Genomic DNA, 16928 nt, shown 5'->3' on the forward strand with positions numbered 1-16928 from the left:
TAACAGTATTCTATGCTGTCATGCTGGCCACATGACCGCAGTAATATCTTTGGACAGCTCGATAGCCTTGAAATGGAAAATGAGCATCATTCCCTATAGTTGGCAAAGACTAGTGGAGTAAAATCCACAGGACTCCCATAGTGCATTCTTACCTCCAAGGACATCTTATTAGTATAGTAACTGGCCCTTATTGTTTACAACTAAAACTTCGATGTTAGGTGGTTACGGGGTAGCATATTATTCATTTTTGTTGAGTGTTGTTTTATTCTCATTAACCTACTCTCTGTGGACTGAAGCTGCTGTAGTCAAAGCAACCAACAACACAAGTTATTGTGGCATCAGCATTCTGAACAGATTATGCACAAAGTGCTTCTGTTTTCGCAGAAAGCAAAACAAAACCACCATTAATATATACAAAATAGGAAAACAACACTAATGTTAAATAAGAACAAGATACAACACTGAGAAGCATACTTTGTTTTAGAAACTGCTTGAAGAGGAAGATTTGTTAGAAGACAAGATAGCATTCACAGCAGTTAGTGTGATTAAGAAAATCAAGAGCAAGAGGAAGAAAATGAACTTTGAATGGCTATCTCGGACTAAGGCAATCAAAAGCAACATAGTACCACTGCAGTTAAATTACCTTAGAGCCAGGCTACACATTATATTATTGATATAAACTCATAAAGAAAAAGCAGGATTAAATCCCACATACAATTAACATGTATAATGCATAATATATTTCCTTTCTCCCGAGGAACAATCCCAAAGTGAACAGAGGTTATTTCCAATTAAAATGAATTACCCTTAAAAGCAATTTATAATTTTTATAAATATAGTACAGCCTAATAAAATAATTTGGTTAGAATCATAAATTATTGTGTCTTAAATGTCCATAACACAATCCCCCACAGTTCTAAGTGAAAAAAATCTCTACAGATCTATACAACGGATATCAATTCACCACCTATGTATTTTAACTTGTCCAGTCCTGTCCAACTAAAAATTGGGGGAAGAGAGAGGGAAGAGATCTGGCAAACATGCTGATAGGGTACATATTAAAATGGGTTAAATGTGGTGGATCCCAAACTATATGGCAGGTATTTACACATATCCTCTGCAATTCAAGACACCACAAGTGAAATTTCTCCAAGTATTAAGACAACAATTTGCTTCTTAATATGATGTCATTTCAGTAACAAACAGGATGTTGATTACTATGCATAAATACTAGCCATTTAATTACATAATGTTATCTTTTTCATAAAAATACAACATCATATTTATTAAATGTATTTGCTGCCCATCTCATTGACTCTGCAACATAACACTGGACTCTTCTGACTGTCATAGCTTGTAGCCAGGGGTGAAATCAACTTACCTTCGCTACCAATTCACAAATGTGAGCGCATACATGCAGGACCTTCTGCACATGCGCAAAGTGTGAAAAATGGGATGTGATGATGTCCGGGTGGGTGGGCAGTGTAGAAGATCGAAGGATAGGTGAGGCGGCTGAGGTGAGTTGAACAGCAATGTATTGTAAATGCAATAAATAACTATGTACAGATAGAATTCAGCACCTCGCCCTGCTTGACAGCTATTTATACAGGAGTGCTTCTGGCAGCCCGCGCTCAGCCAGCCGCGTCTTAGCCAATCAGCACGGCTAGGCTGTTGCCGGCTGCCAGTCGTAAGTCGAGGACTTGCAGCCGGTCATAAGTCAAGGACTTTAGGACCGGTCGCAAGTCGAGGCCTTAACAGGCAGAGCCTCCCGCTGCCATCGCTACCGGTTCACCCAAACCAGATACAACCGGCTGAATAGCACCACTGCTTATAGCCATAAGCAAGAGTCTTTGCCCAAAATAAATACTTTGATTTTATTTAGGAACCTTATAACTATTGTATTTTGCATTAGATTTAGATCTCTAGTAGGATGTTCTTTGCACTTGATTATCATATGTCCACATAAGTAACTTTCTTTAGAATGGGAATAATTTTCTGAAACTAGGCAATAAGGTCAGAAAATTAAACCAAAGGCCCAAGTTTATGTGTATTTCAAATTGTTTGCTTTAGAGTAAGAGAAATAAAAACATGCATATATTCAGCACATAAACTGATGGCACTAAGAACTTGGCTTCTAGTCTGCTCTCTCCTATATTGTGAAAGAGATGGACTGACTTTTATAGGAATTCTCTGGAGTTGATGCATTTCAGCTTAGTCCAAGCACCCAGCTGCAAAGTCTGAGCTGTACAGCCAGAATACTGATGATCTGATAAAGGGGCCTGTGACAATGTGATTTTCTTAGTGTGAGAGTGATCAGTGTTTATCTTAGGTTCTCTCTTTTCTTTCTCTTACTTTTTTTTCCTCTCTGAATAAAAGTCTTGTTGTTTCAAAAATGGCCATCTCTGAGAGAATGCTTTGTTACCATAATGGCCATCATGATGGTCAGAAACTTATGATTAACGTAATCATGATTTATTCACTTTGTTGAGACATAGGCTGATCATTTTTGATTCAATATGTCAGACTGACATACCAGTAAGTCACATAAGGATGTTATTTCATTTGGAGGACCTCTTTAAAGCCATATGGCAAAATTGTGCCATCTTTGAATTGTAAGCCTCCCCAAGTCATTTATTTAGATGGGCAGCTATGAAAATCAAGCAAACAAATAAATGCATCTTATCACAAAACGTTTTGATCGGTGCTAAACTGCTAAGCTTGCTAATAGTCATACAGTTATTTTCTTCTATTGTATATGCATATGTCAGAATCAGAACCTCAATTCAAATTATATTATTTTTGTATATTTATAAGTGTTAAAGCAATTTTTCAAGTTTGTTGTGATTTGTTTTCATTTATTTAGTTCAGGGGCGGGCTTCAAAATTTTTAGCAAGGGGTCCTCTGCTCGCTTGCTGGGTGGGCCTGGCCATGGTGGGCATGGCCTAGTCAACCTCCTGCACCACAGCGGGGGGGGACTATCCTCAAGCCTCCAGGAAGGCGGAAACGGCCTCCCCAGGCTGAGGAGGCTCTCTGGAGGCCCCAAATTTCCAATAGGTGCATTTTTCACCTCCCTGAACCTCCGTGCACGCCCTGCATTTATCTGCATCCAAAACCACATGGGGACTCCTGGGAGGGGTGGGGTGGGGTGAGCAGAGCCAGCCAGGAGTGGGATTTGGGAGTGCTGCGAACTGCACAGAATCTTAGGTAGAGATTCTCCCAAGCCCCTCTGAACCCCCAGCCGTCTACCCCTGATTTTAGTTCACTGAGAGTTTGAGAAAATCTTCTCTAAGCTGGTACCCTCCAGATATGTTTGGCTTCAGGCTTCCAAAACTTCAAACACTATTGTCCCATCTCATCTGGAAGGTACCAGGTTGAGGAAGGTTGCCTTGAACATTTGTTCCTTTCTTCCTATTGAGAAGGATGACTCATTGTCTTTTGTGGCCCTTACTTTAAGGTACATGTATACAAAACTAAGCTTCTTTCTGTAGTACCTTCCTTGTCTAATCTTCTGAAGGTGAGCACAGTGTGCTGGTCAACTATTCTGTTTAAAACAAAAAAAAACCTTTCTAACAGATAAATTGCACTCCGGTAATAATCAGCTTACTAGGTCACTCATTTCTTTTTTGATTGCCAACTATATGTTTTAGCCATAGAAAAAGAATTTAAAATTACTAATTGACAGTCCATTGTGACCCCATCAAAAGCTTATCGTACTTCCTCCAAGGTTCAAATACATGGGTAGTAAGAAAGACTGCCACATTTGAGGCTAAAGCCAGATAGATTGAGAATTATCTATCTAGATCAGATTGTGATCAGCTTGCTAAGGATGATCTTACCTGATTATTTAAATGAATATTTTATATCACCTTATTGTTTTATCATTTTATATGATACATTCATTAGACTAATCAATAAATATGTTATAATATCCTGATAAAGCTAGTCATCCTCTCCTCCCCCTTCCTCTCCTCTTTCCCTTCTCCTCTCCTTTCCTCCCCTCCCTCCCCTCCCTCCCCTCCTCTCCCCTCCCCTCCTCTCCTCCCACAGGGATCTACACATTTCTTTCTAGCACCTTGAAATCCCTGGAGGAAAAAGAGCATATCCATCGTGTTCTGGATAAAATTACCGATACTTTGATGCATTTAATGGCCAAATCCGGCCTTTCCCAGCAGCAGCAACATAGGCGCTTGGCTCAGCTTCTCCTCATCCTTTCCCACATCAGGCACATGAGGTGAGTGGTTACCCATCGGGCTTTAGTACATGGCTGCTTGGTGCTGTCTTCTGTGTAAAAGAGACCCCTTCTTGAAATGTGCTATCATGGTTAAACTTAAGGGAATGATAAGAGTCATAGGAAAATTGACAGTTCACAGTAAAGTTTGCCAATATTTTAAATCCCTTGAGAGCTGCTAGAATGCTGGAAATCATTTAAACTTCAGCATCCATTTGTGCTACAAATGGTGAAGGGAGATGGGTCAGATAATGTTCTCTGGATTTATTTGGGTTTGACCTCAGTTACTTTGGATAGTGCAATGATAAATGTGCTAATTTTATTATGACAGCCAAATGTACTTCATGTTACACTTCTGTCATTACATTCTTTTGTTTGTTGTTTCTTTTCAATTTTCCATTCATTTTAGATCCACCCATTATACAGTGCCCAAGTATTTTCAAATGCACTGTAAAGGTCAAATGGGATTAGTTAATTCTGTGCTTAAAAAGTGCTATAGTACCATTGTTCCTAAAATGGGGTACTAATCTGAGGTTTGCAGGCAACTCCTTTGGAAGCCTTCTCTCTGGAGTACTATCTCCCTCCACTGAAATTTGTACAGTTCCCTCCCCAATGAATTCCAGAAGCTTTTGAATTCATGTTATTCTTCCAGGTTTTGGGAAGGGTGTGGGTTGAGCCCATGTTGGGTGTTTTATTTTATATTTTTCCCCCAGATATGCATGATTCTTTCTCTTTCTTTAAACTGTAAGCCACTCAGAGTAATCTGGAATTGGGTGGACCCTAAATGTAATTAATTAAATGAATAAATTCTCCATAGTCAGCTTGCTGCTTTTCTAGTATAATCCAGAATCTACGTTTTACTGCCCCACTTAGACAGGCTATTCATCAATATATTTGAACATGCTTTGTATCCTTCAAAACAAATCCCCAAGCAATAGGTGAGTCAGACTTGGAATCTCATGGGATAATGGTATTTAATTTTATTTTTATGTGAACCTCTAGCAATAAAGGGATGGAGCACCTCTATAACATGAAGTGCAAGAATGTGGTCCCACTTTATGATTTATTGCTGGAAATGCTGGATGCTCACCGTCTGCATGCTCCTGCAGCTAGGAACACACCACACAATGAAGAGGAGATTTCAAACCAGCTGGCCATGGCACCTGCTTCAATGCATTCCTTACCACCTTGCTATGTGAACAAACAGGAAGAAGAACCTGTGCAAGAAGCAGTCTGAATTCAGATTACAAACAGCCTACAGGATTCTGAGTGTCCCATCAAAAAATGCCAGGCTTAGATGAACTGGTACCATGTCTAAGCACTCCAATACTCAGCAATCACCACTGGTTCCCAAAACAACGATGGTCAACTTCATTAATGGCAGAACATTATAATTTTGGACATAATTGTTTCATTTAAAAAAATATATATGTGTGTGTTTGTGTTAGCAAAACACAAGCTTGAGGATTCCTGCACTCTGTTTGCTGGTATCATATAGAGAAGTTGGATGATCTTTTATTTTTAAATCAATTGGGCAAAAATCCCAGCTGAGTTGAGTAGGTGATGTTTACATGTAACATTTATTGGCTGTTTGGTGGATACAAGAAAAGTGCACCACCCAGATACAGTATACAAAGCAATGGTGGTTAAGGACTAAGATTCTGTTATACTCCCATTTAAAAAAAAATTAAGAGAAAAGAGAAAATATGAATTTAAGATTTCCCCGTTGGGATTCATTCCTTTCAGTGACACCTATACAATATTCAAATAGATTTATCTACCCTCTCAAACTTTGCAGGATGCTCCAGTTTATTTCAGCAAGAAAAGCCCCTCAGTTAACTTGAGAAGATAACTGTGAGATGCTAAAGGGGGATGGCTCAGCCCTACAGAGTTTACCATGTAAGGGTAAGCCCATGGATGGAAAATTCATATTATCATTTTTAAAAACTGGCATAATTCAATTCATTGGCCCTGCTAAATTCACAATGAGGGTCCAAAGGTAACAGATTTCTCCCCCTATCTGTCTCAGGCTGAATTTCTGTGCTGACCATTACAATATCTAATAGACCATAGCCCAATTAAAATATGACATTGTATCAATTAATTGTGAATCACCTAAGGACCTCTGGCTGAAAATATAATTACACCATCTACTTCATACATTAACTGACAGGTCACATATGAACTGTAAAAACCCAACTGATCATGTGAAAAATTATGCCCCTGCTGCCAACCGCCAAGAATGGAATGGTCTGGCCATTCTACTCGCCTGCTTTCCACTGGAGGTAACGTTGTGGGAGAGCTGCACCTGCACATATTTAGGTGGTATCTGAAATTAACTTTCAGAAAATTCCACGTCTATTCAATCCAATCAGCGCTCCACAGTAGGAAAGTCATCTGCCTCCTTGAGCAAGGTCCTGGATTTACATGTGATGCTCCCTAATATCTGCCAAAGCAATAAAGTCCCAAAGGTGCTTTTACAAGAGGCAACTGGACTTTCTAGGTTTTTCTTTGAAGATGTTTTGCTTCTCAGATGAATCCTTCCATTCCCCACCATCCAGAGAAGAACTGAAAAGCTTCTTGGATGACAAGCGAAATGTCTTCAAAGAAAAACCAGAAAGTCCAGTTGCCTCTTGGAAAAAAAAAACACCTTTGGGACAATCATGATCTGGGTGACTGAGAATTTCTATACACAAAACAACAGAACTTTATGTTGAGTCACAACTAGTGGTGAGAGAACAATGAAGAAAGGACAAGAAAGTTTTGCACTGCAGCTGAGGTCACATCCTGTTCTTTGAGTCTGGCCCATATTGACCCTTTCCAAAGCGAAGTGCACACGTCTAGGCCAGTGCAGGTCAAACTCTACAAATGATTGACAGTAACCACTTTTGTTAAAATGTATTCCCTTCCCAAATATATGCCCAAACGTTGTGAATCTCCACCTGTTTTTACAGTGCTCTTGCCAACACTTCTAGCTTGAGCTTCATTGCTAATGGCCTTGCTTTTTATTAATAGCATAAAGTACCTATTTTCAAAATATAAAAAGAACAAAAATCAATGGTCCTGCTTTGACATTTGATATGAAGTGCCTTGCCAAAAATGGGTACAGCTGTATCCTTTGAAATAAGATAAAATCCCCACACTGTATATATGCTATATATACAATATATTACATGATTCATATTATATTGTAATATATTGCATGATATATTAACAACACAAAGAATTCTTGTAGGGCCATAATCAAAGAAAGCAAATTTTAATCATTTATACCCAGCTGTTAACTGAAAATCTAGGTATTTTTTAACTGGGAGTTTAGCCCCATAGTATGCAATTGGACATACTTCTGAATAGACAAGCATAGGATCAGGCTACAGTAATATAATTCAGTATTTCTATTTTTATAAGGGAAAACACTTTTGCTCTTTTTCTACTGGTTCCTAAGGGTTCCTTAAGATTTCTGTGTATTTGTTGCTTTGGTTGCCCCCACCCCCACCCCCAATTCACTTCTGCTGGTTTGGAGCTTCCATCTAAGACCTAGAAAGAATGCTTGGAAGCTTTCCTCCCCATCTGAGTGAATGGTGAACATTTCAAGTACAGGATCTCAATAGGTCCTTTGTACGCCAATTGGTTAGACTTCTGAGTAGATATACGTAACCATAACTCAGTTTCTGTCTATCCTCATACAATGCAAAAGATTAAAATTGGTCTCAGTCTATTTAAGTAATGTACACTACATCCATTTTCCTAACAGAAACCATGATTTTGCCTTGACAGATTAACGGGCAAAATGTCGGAGGGATAGGACTAGGCCCTTAGCACGGGAGTGTGAGATGTTTTTAGCTTTAATGCCAGCATACCTGGGACAGGTCCGGCTTGGTAATTGAAATCGCTTTTTGTTAAATGTCTGAAACTTAAGAAAAATATCTAGTCATTATTGTTAGTTTGCTGGAAGCATTGTATTATCCTTATTGCTATTGTTTGTTGAAAGCACCTTACTGAATGCAGTGTGTGTTTCTGTGCATATAATACATACATGCAAAGCTCACCTATCAGACAACTGAATGTAGCTCTTCTGTATAACCAGTCGACAGGTTAAAATACAACAAAACCACAAGGGGAAAAAAAACCCTTTTCAGTTATCTTCTCTCATATGCAATCATGTGTGCCTAAGGCTTAGCGATTGTTAAAAATCATTACTGCATATACAATTTTATATTCCTGAGAGACAAGACAGTTTTCACTTGGTCTAGGAGTAAAAACACACTAAAACCTTGTCCTTCAACAAAGGCCTTTCATGGCAGCTAATTCTGCTTTTTGTTCAATCCAAAGGGCATTGCCTCAAATGAGTTCCTAATAGTAATCAAACATGGCTTTGTAACCCACCTTGTTGGCTGGGAAATTCTGGGAGTTGAAGTCTACAAGTCTTAAAGTTGCTGAAGTTAGACACCTCTGATTTGGAGGCACAAAGGAGAAAGGAGGGAAGTGTAATTTTTTATGTGGGCTTTTATAAGGGCGATTTTTGTGTGTGCAAATCCTTTCTTTACATTTGAGTGTTATTGTGGATTCTAGTTCAGGCCGATTTCTTGCCAACCGTCTCCACTGCCCCCAGCCCTCCTCTTTTGGGGTGCTGCAAGATATATTTAGCTCCTCTGGTCAAGTTCCCATTACTCAGAACACATCTATAAAAAGATCGATAATTTTTTCCTGGGTGAAGAGACTTAGTTGTTATGAATTGTGCCCTTCAGTGAAATGGCAACAGCCATTCTGCTTTTTCAGCCATATATACATTTGTAATTTTGGGGACTATTGAGAATTCTCCACCATGAAGGAATCTCAGTGAGAGGAAAATGGAGGGAGAACACAAATTTGTATCTGTATTTATTAATTTGTCAAACATGTACAAGATAACAGGTATAAATATAAACATTGATATGAACAAAAGAAATTAATACAAATAAATGGGAACAGTAGGGCAGGGACGGTAGGCACTCTGATGCCTTTATGCTCTTATGCACACCCGCTTTAATTAACAGATGCAATCCCATGGCTGTAGAAAGCACAGGATTCTCTCTGCTCTTTAAGCCCTTGAGATAAGATTGCCCTATGTTTTGTGCAAATAAGGCAGTCCCTCCCATGATTGTCTTCTTAGCCTCTGGTTAAAAAATATTCACCTTTTGTGATGTTTTGATAGTCAGGAGAAAAATGGACACAGATGAAGTTCCAAAGCAGTTCTGGAAGAAGAGTACAAATATAAGATTACCTGGCAAAAGGAGGGCATGTCCTCCTTTTTGCCTTCAGGTCCTCTGCCTGGCAGGCATAGCCTTAAAAATCAAATATCATTGGCTTTTTGAGTATCTACAAACTATCACTTCCTGAGCAGCTTTTCTCCAGAGTGCAGCACTCCCCTATGAGTGCCAACAGCAAGTTAACAAGCGCCACACTGTGACCTTGATTAATACCTTCCTGCTATCTGAAACTGACAAGACCTTAATCAGTTACATGCCTCTAGTACAGTGATGGCGAACCTTTTTGAAACTGAGTGCCCAAACCAGAATGTGCATGCATGTATGCATGCCAGTGTGCTGGAAACCCGAAGACCACCTGGCTGGAGTGCACATGCCTGTTATTTTGGCCGATTTTTTGGCCATTTTCAGGCCGTTTTGGGGAGCATTTTCACACCATTTTTAGCTGTTTTTTGGGCTGTTTTCTGGTGCTCCAGCACCCGTGAAGACTAGCTGGCTGGTGCATAGAAAACCAGAAGATCAGCTGGCGATGGCGCACATGCCCACAGAGAGGGCTCAGCATGCCATCTCTGGCACATGTGCCATAGGTTCTTCATCACAGCTGTAGCACATTGTCCAATTGAAAAACCAGTCTTTCTGATGTTGTAAAAATATTTTCATATACTTGTACATGCAGGCTTAAATTTTTTGACACCCCCCCCCCCCGGTCTTTTTTGATGCCATGAAAGTGAAACAATTAGTGTGTCATCCTTTCCCTTATTTGCCTCATTCAGCTTTCTCATAACTTTATGCAACAAAGCCTCTGCTTCTCTGTGAAAAAAATTGCAATCATTGTGAGGGTTCATTGTGAGATCCAGTTTCTAAAATCAATCGTGTTGCTGTGATTTCAGAAGGTGGACACCACCAAATTGCCATAACCTTCCTATCCTGAAAATCAGGATGATTGATTCAGCGCCACTGAAAATCAGCTAGACCTTTATCGTATATATCACAACCTTATGAATCACCCTGATTTTAAATGTGCATTCCTATTTATATCAAACAATGCATCCATCTGTTTTAAAAGGCACCTAAATAAGCATTGCAAAGTATGTCTTCATTCACACAGTGATTCTAAGCCCAAATCTTGCTGGATATTGGTGCTAGTGTTTGCCATATGTTTTAGTGTGAATCTGAGCCTTTGTTTTATACACATGTTCTTAATGCTATTGCTTTTAGCACCTAAGGTAGAAGCCAACTGTTCAGCCAGTGGACGTTTGGATCTCAAACTATATGTTTTGCAGAATCAGTCAAATGAATCAATTGTTCTGCCTTGCAAGCCCACTCTTCTGAAAGCTCTTTTCAAATGCACTGTGGCTTTGTAACGTGATCCTTCAGATCTGAAGTGAGCACTAGTGAAGATCTGAACTTCATGCAATGCTTTTAAGCTATCAGCCTAACATTGTTGAAGTATAATTATCATATAAACCTTGGAAGTACCAAAAATACTTTTAATGCTCAAAAACCTTTTTCCTGTCATTGGTGCATTCTCTCATTTTAATTCAATTCTGGATGTATTTTGGTCTTGAATGATGTTTTGTAAACAATTGTTGCCTTTTGAGGGACTTTACAATTTTGCACTGTCCTGGAAAGAATTTTTGTAATGAACCTATTTGTTTTGCATTCAAATGTGCCTGAATTTATATGCTGCCATGCTGCCGATCTGTCTTTAGTAGGAATGTCATTCTGCAACGCACCTTTTAAAACAAAGCCGTTTGCTCCTCAATCTTGAAGTGCCCGCTGGATTATGATAAACATTAAGTCAAAAGATGCTAGTTAGAAAATAAACCCAACAGGCTGCTTTATGCCACATTATTGTACTTTTTTAAAAAAATGAAGCTTTGTGCACTACATTACCTTTTTATTGTAAAGTTTTCCCTTTATTATGAGGCTTGTGTGCCATAATGTATTTGTTGAATTATTCTGCTCTTTTGCTAAAGCACATAATAGCATAATTGGTGTATCTGTTTTGTCAGAGTTGCTTTGTTAAATGAAAAAAAAGGTTTAATCCTTTTTTTCTTTTTTTGCACATTTGAAAGAATGTTACAAACAGCTTTTTTAAAAAATCAGCAGGATACCTGATCTGTCAAAATTTTCTCAGCTTTGATGTTGAAATAAAAAAAAGTGAATTACACCATTGGGATATGTCAACTGATTTTTTAAGTTTATCTCAGAAGGGGTTAAACCACGGAATTAATTAACACCTACATTTGCCTCATTTAGCTGTAGTTTGCATTTGTTTCTCTTTGAATCTAAGGTAATGTTATAGAATGCATAATGATGTGAAGAAAAAGAGGAATAACTAAATTTAATTATTAATAAACAATTAAAACAGAATGAAGAAAAATTTCAATGGTTTTGAAATGTAGATAAAAGGGGCAAAATCTGGAAATGTATCCTCTTAAAGCAGATTTGTTAAATATACAATCTTAGGCTGGTTTCTAATCATCCTCTAGTTACTTACATCAAGCCCATGCTGTTCCTTCTTCATCTGTCCCTTACTCCATCAATAATTGCTGAACCCTTACACAGCTCAAATCCTGTACTGTGCTTCTAAATCTTAGGAGTGCTGCAATTTTGCTTACAAATTTGTTTTCGCAATGTACCAGTGACAAAGTGAGTTTGATCAGAAGCTGACATCTACATTGGATTCACTGATGCCATGTTAAAGTGAGGCATATCTTAATTTCAACCATTGTGCATGCAGGCTTAAAACGTTTGGGTAATATTGAGGAGATCAACATTACTCCTGAAGGGGATATTGATCCCTGATGTTCTGGTATAATTGGACAATGCTTTCCAAATCAGATAATTAGGCTCTTTTGCTAAAGCACATAATAGCATAATTGGTGTATCTGTTTTGTTAGAGTTGCATACAATCTTTTCATACAAATAATAAAATACAATACAATATAGTTTTACTCGGATTATTTCAAAGGGATCAGAAGCATCCTTCATGGTAGAAAACTGGTTTTTAAGATGGTTTCCCCCTCCCCCCATTAATACTACATCTGGGACAGAAAAAAATGGGAAGAAGAAAACAAGTCCCATTTTAGACTACATATTACTATTAGCGATGCCTTTATTGCTTGTCTTATGGTAACCTACCCATACATGCAACAATATTTTGTTTTCAGATGCTATACCAACATAGTCATTAGTACATTCCAGAACAGTTAATAAAGGAAGGGGCGTTTTAGCAGAGCAATTGGGGCAAGGATGTAAGAGAAATTGCCTTAAATTAACTATAATTTATACTGAAGCTATTAACAAATAAATTTAATATATGCATTAAACAAATTAATTGTCGCCTGGGGTGATATGAATGCATTGCATGTATCTCCTGATTATTGGGATGCAGGCAACTGTATGTTGGCTTGCAGGTAGTCTACAGTTCAATCAGCCTAGTTTACATAAAATAGCATGACCATGTTTGGGGAAAAATGGACTTCACTTACACTTGGCAAACACTGACCAAATATGTGAATAATGACCAGTACTATCTCATTACCATTAGGCCAGACTGCTAAATGTGACTTATCTAATAAAACAAGTAACATTGTTTACTTTTGTTCAGTCTTACTGAAACATTTATGTGACAGCATTATTCATTTGTGCCGATGCTTCATGCATTGAAAGACAGTTTTGGGTTAATGTGCGGTTCTTTTCTAGAGCAATTCTTTTCCAGCAATTTGAAACTTTGACCGTTAAGTGATTGACAAGACTCACAAAGATTTTAGCGTTCTGAAACCAAAAAAAAGTTGATTATCACCCAATGTGTACTTTTTCTGTGGCCCTTCAGACCTTGGTCAGCTCCCCTTCAATATGATACTCTGCTGGCATGGATACAGATGATCATTCAGGTGACAGGCACACTTTGTGGGGAATGTTAAAAATTAGCATGCTGCATTCAGATTAGCACGTCAAGGCAGATTGCAGTCACAAACCCTCAGCAAACGGAAGGTTACGTCAATTCACACAATTGATCATAAACCCAGTTGAAAAGGGCATTGGTCAGTTCAATTGGTTCCTTGGGTAAAGGTCCCTAGATTCTGAGCTGCTTTCTAATATGGAAAACAAACTGTGGTGCAGTTTGGATTCTGCAGTTAGCAAAGCAGGTCGTGAAAGGCCTGTTATTCAAAGCCAAGGTTCTTGTGTATCATTTCTCACTTTTTCCCGCAGAACAGACAAAAATTCAAAGGATTCTCAGGCAAGGTGCAGTTTGGGTTGCAATGATACATAGAACTGGTCTGACTTGAGCAATGATTATGTTCAGTGCATACCATCAGTGCCATCACCCTCTCCTCCTCATTGTCATCTTCATGGATGGCTTCAATGTTATCCATGCTCAGAAGGTGGAGCAATTAAGGTAACCTGCACACCTGTGTCCTGCACAGCAATGGCCATAGTTGTTCATTGTTGGGAAGTGTTGTTCAAGTCATTTCTGAGAGAATGGCAATCTACTGGAATTGGTAGCATAACTAAGAGGTGGGATTCAGCATTGCTGAATCTTAAACATTATAAAACATAATCTGCATGAGTTTTTACTTTGGAGTCAGAGTTAGTGATCATGATTGATCAGATTATCACAGAGCTGTATACTTTTATAAAACCAGAAGGTTGTGATTTTAAGATTCACCACACTGTTTCAAATATGGGTAACTGAATTGAAAATCTGGTTTTATCTATTAGTGACTCTTCAGAATTATTGATTAGATTCCCCCCCCCCACCTTTTGTATTTGTTTTATAAATAACTCAAGACTGGAAACATATATATTGCTCCTTCCACCTTATAGTTTTCCCAAAACAACAACATGTGAGAAAATTGCAGTCTCCTGAATAATCTTCCAGGCTGAGCTGGGTAAAAAAACAATTTGAAATGTAGAAGATGTGCCCATATCCATAGAGTTATGCATAAAGATTTTTCCACAATAAGAGTCCATGTTTATTAGCTACAAGGGCACCACATTAACATTTACTGCAAATTCTCAGTTTGTAGTTGTAGGAGGAGGAAGAATTTGTACACACGTCTAAATTCACATACAGAAACAGGCTATTTGGAAAAAAAAATGGAAAAGAGACTGGCCATACTTCAATTCCAGAGGTCCACAGGGGTTGAATCCATATATAATCTCTTCACCTTTGCAAAATACCTGTTGGACTGGCCTGACAGTGAAGATTGCATCTCACTGGTCATAGAAAAGCTAGTTGCACCCACACCCAAGAATCTGCTGCCCATATTTATATTCTCTTCTTGGAAATGGATAAGTGATGTGATATCATGATCCATGTGGTTTAGACTAGTTTTCTAACACTCTGATTGGCTAATCAGATTTTGAAGCTGTACCTGATCTATCATGGGTAGACTCTGGAATCTTATTCAATCCCCCAAGCAATGGACACTTTAAGACATACTGCCTTTTCTTTTCAGAATAAACCAATATATAGGAAATGCTTTTTGTCTCCATAACCTAGGCTACTAGTGACTGAGAAAGGCTTTCTAACAGTTATTCATTACTAATTGTTGATATTTTATACCTTCCAAGTTATTGCCTGTGGATATGTTCTATACAGAGGTGGTATTCAGGAGGTTCTGACCAGTTCTAGAGAACTGGTAGTGGAAATTTTGAGTAGTCCGGAGAACCGGTAAATACCACCTCTGACTGGCCCCACCCCCATCTATTCTCTGCCTCCTGAGTCCCAGCTGATTGGAAGGGAATGAGGATTTTGTAGTAACCTTCCCCTGTCATTCCCACCAAGCCATGGCCACCAAGCCATGCCATGCCCATCAAGCCACATCCACAGAACTGGTAGTAAAAAAAAATTGAATCCTACCACTTGTCCCATATTAGGATAATCATTTCCTATTTCATTAAATTTCATCTCTCATGATACTACACATTGATAACCCTGGACCGGGAGACTTTGGCCCTCCAACATTCATGAAATTAACAGCTCCCAGCATCCCTCACCATCATCCCTGTTGGCTGGAGGTGCTACTGTGACTTGTCATTTGGCAATCTCCAGAAGGCCACCTGTTTCATCTCCCCAAAGTGCCAGCTCATCCCATCTGGAATCTATCAGTGTTGAATATTGATGTTAATAGAACAAACAAAGTGGTGTTAACATCTTGGTTCTTCAAATAAAATACATTAAAACAACACAGAGCACTTTGAGTTTTCCTTTAAAACGTTTCTTTCTACTCTGATGAAGAGCCATTTTATAAAATTCTGATTTTTATCTGCTGTTTGCAATGCATAGCAAAGTTTGGCTTCTACCAACATTGAGCTTTATTTATCTCTTTGAAGCAACTTTATATTTGGCAGTCTAAATAGATGGCTTTCATCAGGTTGTCATTTATTTTTTAGCACTGTACACAAATCACTTAACTGTGATTAAGATCAAGAATCCTTTCTTCAAGCAACATATTAATACTACTGTTGAGCCATCATCTCTGATGCTTCCAAACTCTACATCAGCTTTGGAACTACTAGTTTATGGGATATTTATTTATTTGTTTTCTTTTTTTTTTCTTTCTGCAGTGGTTTGTTCCGTTTGTAGCAGGTTAGCACTTTCTCTCTGCCTTTTCATTTTCTGGATTATAGAGACTGCACTTCTAAGCCAGGAAAAAAGAGGCTGCCACTGGAATAGGGAGACCAGTTTTGGGTCTGGTTGTAGCTCCCACTGGGTGGGGTTTCCCATAAATTGGAAGCTTGGGAAAAAAATGTTCCACGCTCATTTGTTTTTGTAGTTGGGGCAAATGCAGAGCCCCGTTTCCTGGCTATATTAACATATATGGCAATAGTTTTACTCAGCAACCCTATATATTTATTTTGTATTGTTTTGTTTTAACTTTTAATGATGCACATCACCCAGAGTTGAGATGGGCAGTTATAGAAATCAAATCAAATCATTAAAAACAGAAACATATAAAACCTGGAGGGGATGAAATGGTATAATATGCAATAAATAAACCAACCAATCAACAAATAAATAGCTAGATTAAAATAATTGTCATGCCTTGGGACAGAGCCAAGGTGGCGCAGTGGTTAAAAGCAGCACTGCAGGCTACTGCTAGATCAGCAGGTCAGCGGTTCAAATCTCACCGGCTCAGGGTTGACTCAGCCTTCCATCCTTCCGAGGTGGGTAAAATGAGGACCCAGATTGTTGGGGGCAATATGCTGACTCTCTGTAAACCGCTTAGAGAGGCCTGAAAGGCCTATGAAGCGGTATATAAGTCTACTGCTATTGCTATTGCTATTGCTATTTTGTCTGTCCAAACTGGCCATACTCTTGCATCTGACCATGGCTAAGAATGAAAAAAACTTCTTAGCAAATAACAGAAGCCTTCTTCTTAAGCTAGTCTTCTGTTGCATGCTTTGCAATCAGTGTTATTCCCAGAAATAAGTGATTT

General features: G+C 38.6%; 1 protein-coding gene across 8 annotated transcripts in view; it reads left to right on the forward strand.

Moving 5' to 3' along the window:
- The window catches only part of ESR1 (estrogen receptor 1), a 254600-nt gene extending 248768 nt beyond the window's left edge, over positions 1 to 5832 (forward strand). For all 8 annotated transcript variants that reach the window (XM_032216929.1, XM_032216930.1, XM_032216932.1 and 5 more), the window contains 2 exons: positions 4048 to 4231; positions 5231 to 5832. In XM_032216929.1, coding sequence (XP_032072820.1) covers positions 4048 to 4231; positions 5231 to 5465 — 419 coding nt within the window. In that variant the 3' untranslated portion in view covers positions 5466 to 5832. The remainder of the gene's footprint in view (positions 1 to 4047; positions 4232 to 5230) is intronic.
- The last annotated feature ends 11096 nt before the right edge of the window (positions 5833 to 16928 follow it).

The sequence above is a fragment of the Thamnophis elegans genome, chromosome 4 (genome assembly GCF_009769535.1).
Source record: "Thamnophis elegans isolate rThaEle1 chromosome 4, rThaEle1.pri, whole genome shotgun sequence".
Lineage (NCBI taxonomy): Eukaryota > Metazoa > Chordata > Lepidosauria > Squamata > Colubridae > Thamnophis > Thamnophis elegans.